General features: G+C 39.7%; 1 protein-coding gene across 2 annotated transcripts in view; it reads right to left on the reverse strand.

The window, feature by feature from the left end:
* The window catches only part of cacna2d2b (calcium channel, voltage-dependent, alpha 2/delta subunit 2b), a 43,395-nt gene extending 34,949 nt beyond the window's left edge, over positions 1-8,446 (reverse strand). The window contains exon 1 of one of the 2 annotated variants that reach the window (XM_082532440.1): positions 7,955-8,446. In XM_082532440.1, the coding sequence (XP_082388566.1) occupies positions 7,955-8,067 (113 nt within the window). In that variant the 5' untranslated portion in view covers positions 8,068-8,446. Of the gene's footprint in view, positions 1-6,869; positions 7,398-7,954 lie in introns of those variants that run through there. The other variant, XM_082532441.1, reaches the window with a different exon arrangement.
* Positions 8,447-8,771: the final 325 nt, after the last annotated feature.

Raw genomic sequence — 8,771 nt, forward strand, 5'->3', positions numbered from 1 at the left:
CTGATCCGTGTTAAGGACAGAATGAATGGGGCCATGTATCGTGAGATTTTGAGCCAAAACCTCCTTCCATCAGTGAGAACTTTGAAGATGAAATGAGGCTGGGTCTTCCAACATGACAATGATCCAAAACACACCGCCCGGGCAACCAAAGGAGTGGCTCCGTAAGAAGCATTTGAAAGTCCTGGAGTGGCCTAGCCAGTCTCCAGACCTCAACCCCATAGAAAATCTGTGGCGGGAGTTGAAAGTCCGTGTTGCTCGGCGACAGCCCCAAAACATCACTGCTCTCGAGAAGATCTGCATGGAGGAATGGGCCAAAATACCAGCTACTGTGTGTGCAAACCTGGTAAAGACCTATAGTAAACGTTTGACCTCTGTTATTGCCAACAAAGGTTATGTTACAAAGTATTGAGTTGCATTTTTGTTATTGACCAAATACTTATTTTCCACCCTGATTTACGAATAAATTCTTTACAAATCCTACCATGTGGATTCATGGATTTTTTTTTTCACATTCTGTCTCTCACAGTTGAAGTGTACCTCTGGTGCAAATTACTGACCTCTGTCATCATTTTAGGTGGGGGAACTTGCACAATCGGTGGCTGGCTAAATACTTTTTTGCCCCACTGTAACTGACTGAACCGACATGGAAATATCTAAGTGTCACTCTTTTCTCTAAATACTAAGGAAAGGGGCTTCATTTCCTTTCTTATCTCCTTGAGCATTTAGGATACACTGAACTACACAATAGGAAATGAAAAGGAATAATACCGCTCCACAGTTCCTTGCAGCGTTAACATTCAAAGCCTAACACACTAAATAATTTATCAGTTGTTTTCATACAATCCTACTAAATGGAATTCATGTAGATAAATATGAGCAGACTGAGGGAGAGCTTAAGGAAACCTTCTGCATGAGACATTAGTATATCTTTATACTAAATGGTCACATTATTATCACTTTATTTACAGACCTATCATGTTTGCCATCAAGGTAATAAAGTGGCTAAAATGTAGCACTTCTACAGTTTGAATGGATATGAAACTCACAGTTCACTGGCTGATGTCTGATTAAGAGTTGGAGGTACAAAAAAAACCTTGCAGGTGGATTAATTAAATTAAAAGCTAACTTTTGTATTTGGGGTAAATTCTGGAGTTTGGCGCAGTGTTATCAAGGACAGCAACAAATTAGTTTGAATTTGCTACTACTCTGATTGGATCACACCTCTGATTTCACACCTCTGATTGGACTCTCAAGTTTCAAAGTACATAGTACTATTTTTATTATTATTGTTGGACTTTTCTGCACTTATTACATTGAAGATTTTTTATTTATTATTTTTTTTACAAATGAGAAACACAAATAGAGAATAAGGAGGGGGAAAACACTTGAAGGACCAGATTTATGAAATTCAAGATATTCCATTACTACGTGTGCTGAATTCTTTTAGGGTAACTAAATATGTTATCCTATTCCACAAATGTATTTTAACTAAATACAGCCTTCCTTCAACTACTCATTTAAAATAAGAATTTTGCACTTAAATCAATATCATAAATATAGCACAGCATGTGCTCTTCCATTTTAAATAATAAATACTGTGACATAATCACATCGCAAGCTGCAATTTCAAAGCGGCACCCAATCCTACACAACCTACCTGAACAAAAGAGGGATCCTGCAGTATAAAAATCAGTTTCCTTCAAAATTTTGCAGTCAACCATTACTACATAAATGTAAAAATATGCTTTAAAAGTCTATACACTAAACTATATACTATATAGTTATTATACCATATAATAGACAACACAATATTTGTGTTATGCTCTGACTATCTTACTATATATTCCCCTGCAATCCTGTACTTCACTTCAGTCAGATTTAAGAAAAGTTTCTGGAGATGAAATATTCATTTTAGTTTCTACCTAAATAAGTCAAACCAGGAAATCAATTAATCAGACCTGTAAGTGCCCAGAGAGTCGATTCATTATCAGTCAGACAGCTTCCAGCAGAGTTACAAGACAACAGCACTGATTAAAGTCTTGTTGGACTTGTTTCTGCTGTCGGACAAGCCACAAATCTTCACTCAACTGCCCGAATTCACAGGAAGACAGCTTTTTGGATGCTGCAAAGGATTCTTTTTCTTTCTTTTTTCTAGCCCAGCTGAAATCGAGGACGCCCAGACCTGATGAAGATCAGACAGCTCTTAATACGGTGCGAGACATTTTCACATTCTTTTATTTGAAGTGATAATTTACTTCTGGGTTTCTGGGAAGTGCCCAGCTACAGGAACCGTGTATAGAAACTAAGATATAACCTTTTTTTTTTTCAAATCCAGCAACATCAAGAGTATCACTTTAAAGGCCCATTTAAGATTATTATAAGACTGAATGCCTGACATGTCTTCACACTGATCCATTTGAAAGTGAATTTCTTTTTTACCTTGAGGCGTTCGAGGCAGTGATAGAAATAAGCGAGGCGTGCTGTGGAAAAGAGAAACAGCATGCACACTTTCCTTTTCCCTCTCTATAGAGGGATGCAATCGGAAAAATATCTAACGCTTTAAATAAAGCCTTTAAAATGCACTCTGTTCCAAAGTGTTCTCAATTTGCTGGTGCTATTAAATCTGGATTACATTAATTTGATTAACTGAAAATATCTTGAATATTATTAAAATATCGTTTGTTTGTTTTTGCATTTAGCTACTTTGTCATCAGTCTGGAAAACAGTCAGTTTGTCTGCTGACTCAGCCTTTGGAGGCAGTGGTCCATTTTTCAGGGCTTCCGGTGTAACCAGCAGATATCCATGCCATGTCAACACTTGCTGTTGCACCAGTCATTATTACTGACTGCTTCCAAATGCAGATGCATTTTAGAGGAGAGCCACTAAAAGCTAAATTGCTTCGTTCGCATGTGATTGGTCAGTGCAACCCAGACTACAAATAGATACTCTGTATGCATAATCTGTTGCAATGATTACTTTCTCGTTCATTTAAAACTGTAAAAGGAGCAAATCCAAAGGCAGGGGTAGCAAAGTAGATGCAGACAAAAAGACTTTGTCGCAGATGCTAGGATTTCTTTAAAAGGCACCTATAAATTGGGCAATCAGTTACATTAATCCCAGCAATCCTACAGGTTGCTTAAATGTCACATGGCGCAAAACAATATCATGTTTACAATCATGAACACACTGAGCAATCCCAAAGCTGAAGCATGTCAGATGCCATGACTGCTTCATTAACACACGTCCTCCATCTGCATCCCATATGTTTTGACATTTGCTAAAACAAATGTGTGGGGTTAATCTTCATAGATTAAAAAAAAAAGAATCAGCATTATGAATATGTGGCTTTTCTGCAACACTCAAACCTGGATAAAAACACTTTTTTATCACACTTTTTAGGGAAAATGCTACAAAGCATTTTATTTATTTACTTTACACAAAAAAACAGTGCACACTTTGTTGTGCTGGCTAGTCTGTTGTGTGTTATTATAAAATCTTTGCAGATCGGGTTTACTGCAGTGGAGAGAATACTATCCTGAGTTTCTGGCACATCCGAATTTTGACAACAGCTGCTACCGGCTCCAAAAATTGAGCTTTTCTCATGCTACCATTTTGGACTGACAACTGTGCATTTCTCCACATTTTCCTCACAACTAGCTGAAGACAGCACAGTAAGCAATCATATAGGGGACTGGTGTCCAGTTGTACCCACAAACCGACTAAAAGTTAACTTTTTTTTTCCACATAAAGGAAATATTTGTTTCTAAAATGTAACTTTAATGTCTTTCTGAAATAAGGCATATAGCTTACTGAAGACACCAAGCTTCCTTCTTCACAGTTTCAGTTAAAATGCCCTCAAAAAGTTGTGTCTAAATTAGGTTTGTTACATGACTGCAGAGCAGCTTCGACCCCGTGACTCAGTGCCGCTGAAGCACTAAAGTTTTTGACTGTGTGCTCCACTTCCTCTTAAGCCCTGTGGGACATCAGAAAACCAAGTACAGGGGCTACACAGCAAAGCACTCTTGTGCCTCTACTCTGTTACCGGCTATAGTCACACAACACTGTGAAGACAGATAGAGAAGCACTACATGATGTGACCCATATTCACTTACAGCAGAGAGAGCAAAAGGTTGAGAGGAACAGCTGAGCCATAGGTGGGGTATAAGGAGCAGACGGAAAAGCTATAAAGCATCTATCTATCCTTCTATCTATGGTTATCTATGGTTTGGGTTACTGGAAATCAGTAATTAAATCAGACAGAGACAAGCTGACTGCCACTTTGCAACCCGCCTCTTTTTATGCTGCTCATAAACTGTCTTATCCGCCATTACTGATGCTTGCTCAGTTCTATTCATATCTTGCTGCTCCTAAAAATCGTCTTTTGACAACAGTACCTGGCTTTGTTAACACATGGCCTGCTTCCTTTAATGTCTGTTCATGTGCTGTGCAAAAACACAAAGCTACTCGAGACACTGAGTTCTAGTGCAGCACCAGCAGTGGCCTTGAGAGAAAGATCAGCGTTGTGGATTTAACTAAAAGAAGATTTCCTCTCTGCTCTGTTACAACTCCACGTGTTGCATATTACACATGGTTTTGCAGTGATAGGTGAAGTACATAAAAAGTACATAAAGGCACCAAAACAAAAGTACTCGCTGTGAAAAACAGCCCCATTCAAGGTGTCATATGTGCCATATTAGTGATGACATAATATTAGACTTTCATTAAATTCATCGCTGCAGCCAAAATAAGTCAAAAATAACGATATAACCATGATACTTCCAGGAGGTTTTATTCATGCTATTCATGCAAACATACATACACTATGATTATTATAGTATAGCTCTCTGATTCATTGTATTGTGACACACCACTCTAACCTGACATTCAATTCTGTAGTATGAATGTGTTAAATGTAAAAATAAATGTGATTGTGGGATTTGTATAGAATATTTGTGTATGCTGTAGAAACGTTGGGACCCACTGTGCCATAGGCAAGGTTTATGCAAAGTTTCATCCACTAAGCAAAATACTTTTAGCATGATTTTATTATGGTCAAGCTTCAAATATAGCAGTAGTAAATAACAGAAGCTGAAATCTGATGCAGAACAAAAAAAGGTTGTACTTGAATAAAGTGAAAGTACCTCCGATTTGAATTTGAGTACTTTAACAAAGGCATTTTGATCAATGTTCTCAAAACACTTATTTCTTTTTTTTTTTTTTTGAAACGATGATTTATTGATTTTGTCAGAACAACACGAACAGCAACAAGTCAGCACAGCCAAGCACAAAAAAAAAAAAATAACAAAGCAAATGCAGGTATATGAGTTACCAGTACACACGCCTGGGACAAAATATGTAAAGCGTTTCACATTCGAAGTCAAGGGAAACAATAAATAAAAATAAATAAATAAAAAAAAAAAAAAAAAAGGGGGGGGAAACAGACATTAATCAGTGTGTTTAAAAACAAACTGCGAGTCCCCTTTATGTAATAGCACAGTAAGGTCATGAGGTAGGTGATCAAGCAGAGGCTGCCATATGCTACAGAATGCATTACAATTGCCCTTTATGATGGCACTGAGGCGCTCCATCGGCAGCACCCTGAGCAGTTCTCTGTACCACTGTGTAACAGTAGGAGGCTGTCTCTGAATCCATTGAAACAGTACACATCGCCTCGCCAAATGTAAAAGTTTACTTAACAAAAGCATCTGTACAGAAGACAGAGAGAGCCCTTCTATAGATAGACCCAGAACGAACAGCATAGGGTTCAGTGGGATCGTTCGGTGGAAAATAGAGCAAAGCTCTATAGCAATATTCTTCCAAAATCTAGTAATTAAAGGACATTGCCATATGCAGTGGTAATAGGTCCCTACAGCCGTATTGCACTTCACACAAAGAGCAGAAATCTGAGGGTGAATTTTATTTAGGAACTCCGGCGTACGCTGTAGTCTATGTAAGATTCTGTACTGGCTTTCCTTTAGTCTGTTACAGGGAAACAATTTCATGGCAGATCTGAAAGTTTTGGACCATGCTTCCGCACCAACCTGAGCTTCGAGGTCGGTTTCCCACCGAACCCTGGCCTTATCAGTGGTTATAAAGTTCAAAGACAACAATTTCCCATAACAAAGAGAAATAAATTTCTTTTTTGTAGTCATTTCCTCGTTAACTTTGAGAAGAAAGCTTTCAACAGAAAACACTTATTTCTAATGTAAACTTTTACAGGTCATGAGCTCCTTTGCAGTCTGAGAATAACTGCAATAAAATAACATAAAAAAATATTTGATTTTCCCCCATTGATGTTCTAGATGTCAGAACACGAGGAAGGCAGATTGCAATGCCTGCAGCATGGCAGGCTATTACTATAAAAACACATATTTTTTGTAGTATCTATCTATCTATCTATCTATCTATCTATCTATCTATCTATCTATCTATCTATCTATCTATCTATCTATCTATCTATCTATCTATCTATCTATCTATCTATCTATCTATCTATCTATCTATCTATCTATCTATCAGCAGGGAGAGGCCGTATCAAGACAGAAAGGGTGGGAGGAGAAAGAGCAAAGCGAGAGAGGGAGAAGTGGTATAAATCCACGCTGCTGCAGTATTAATTCTTAATTGGAATGAGAAGCTGTTCTACAGCGTCGCAACACCGCTTCATTTAGCTTAGCCGAAGCGACCCAGGGCACAAGACTATATGGAGCTGTTTCAGAGCACTCAGCAGAAAAAAGCAGCAGAAAGGAGGAGGAGGAGGAGAAAGCAGCAGCTTGAAATAACCCATTTCATCATAAAACACACACATATGCACACGCCCACACTTGACTGGTTTATAGAATAGACCCCTCTTTTCTAATTGGTAAATAAACCTCATATCTCCAGTTGTGATTGGCCAGAAATTCTTCAGCATGTGCCCTGGAGATGAGTGGACCATCTGGCCTGTTCCTCCCTCCTGAGCAGCCCGATCGCTGAGCCTGGAGTTGGGCCCAGATAGTCTCAAGTTAAGTGCCAGCTGTACTTAACTGTAACGGGTTAAAGGTTAGGATTGAAGAACTGGGCAGGAGATTGATTGAAAAACAAGGGGAAATGGTATTTCGAATGCAGCCTTCAGCAAGAAGCCACAGTAAAACCACACCTTTCTTCTGCTGTGCTAGATAGTAGGCATGGTACTAGTAGGCTACTCCTGAGCTTTGAGTACTTGTGTTGTACAGTGCACAGTGTGGTTTCCTCAAGAGGTTGTAGGAAATGATAGGACTGTTTGATGATATTTTTTTTTCAAGCCATCATGGAAAGATCTAGCACTTAGTGGAGCACAAGAACAACAGGGGAAACAAGGAAAAGAGCCTTACCAGTTTTATGACTGCACAGACTTAATGTTGCATGTCAAATAGAAATTCTCCAAATAGCTCAACTAATTAAAGCCACAGTCTAGCTCACCTTAAACTTCCCTGTACGTCCTTGCAGTTTTAATTTTTTGTTTGTTTTTTGTTTTTAAACAGGTTTTTGAGAAAGTCAAAGTTAATATTCACTGTCGTCCATTGGGTAAAACCCTCAGATCCTATTTGTGCAGAACATCAGATGAAGGCTCTAACTCATCATATGGTAATAGGGAGGATTAATCATTTGCCAGATGCTCCTAATTCTGCCTAACTTGATGTACAAACACTTACAGTATGGGGTCTTCTGCTTGGGAGGAACACTGAAATATGATTGCTCATTTAACCCTACAAATATACCTATATACCCCTATATATCATAGCGTGGACTACACCTTCCAGCTCTTTAAATAACCTGCCTTTACATTGATGTAATCGCCAACCCTGTCAAATTACATAACAGCAGAAGATAAAGCATGCAGGGTGACTGGAGTATCTCCTGGTGGCAAAGCGAAGTGGTCAAGCCCAAAGTTGTCTCTCATCGGAGCCCGGCTGCGTTTTCACTGAGGGTTACTTACGTGTATTGCTGGGGGAAGAGACCCTGCGCTCCAGGCCACGATGCGCTGAAAATGAAGATAATCTGGATAGATAGCAAGCAGACGATGCTGCAAGACCTTTCGCCTATCGCCATTTTCCATTAAAAATTCTCGTCACGGGCTTTCGTTGCGTGAATGAAGCGCTCCGGACTGTCTCCGGGGCATACAGCGAGCAATGTGTGAACGTCAGGCTCAGTTTCCCGACGACTTCATCTCGGTTTCTCTCGTCAAGTGGACGCGGAGGAGGCAGGCATTGGCCGTGAAGGCATCGCGGACGGTGGGAGATGCACTAATGCAGCTGCCAAGACACTGCAGAGTCTCCCCTCCTGCTCCCACACACATACACACCACCACGAGCACTAACACCACAATCACACACAGGCCGGCGCGTCCACGCCCGCTCTCTCTTTCTCTCTCTCTCATCAGCAGCCCGTGGATCCGTGCGCGCTCACGCTCACCAGGCAACAGAGAAGCAGGAGAAGAATCTAGTTTGGCTTTATTTATCTCTGAGGAGCCACGTGGGATTTGTCACTGCCATAAATTTAGTTTTTCTATTTAGAGGAAGACGCAACACTTCAGGTACTGAAGGGTCCCTGAATGTAAAAAAAAATCAAGACGCTTCTAACTCCCGTTTCACTCCCCCGGGGTCCAGTTTACCAACTGGGCCCCAGTCCACAGGAGACCCAGTCATGGTCACGCATGACTAGATTAAAAAAAGTGGGGTTATGTTTGATCATTCATTTAATTTAGCTGCTGTTTACTTTTTAATGTAACCATTAAAATTGTGAGAAAATTCAAC

The sequence above is a fragment of the Aulonocara stuartgranti genome (assembly GCF_965226115.1).
Source record: "Aulonocara stuartgranti genome assembly, chromosome: 5".
NCBI lineage: Eukaryota > Metazoa > Chordata > Actinopteri > Cichliformes > Cichlidae > Aulonocara > Aulonocara stuartgranti.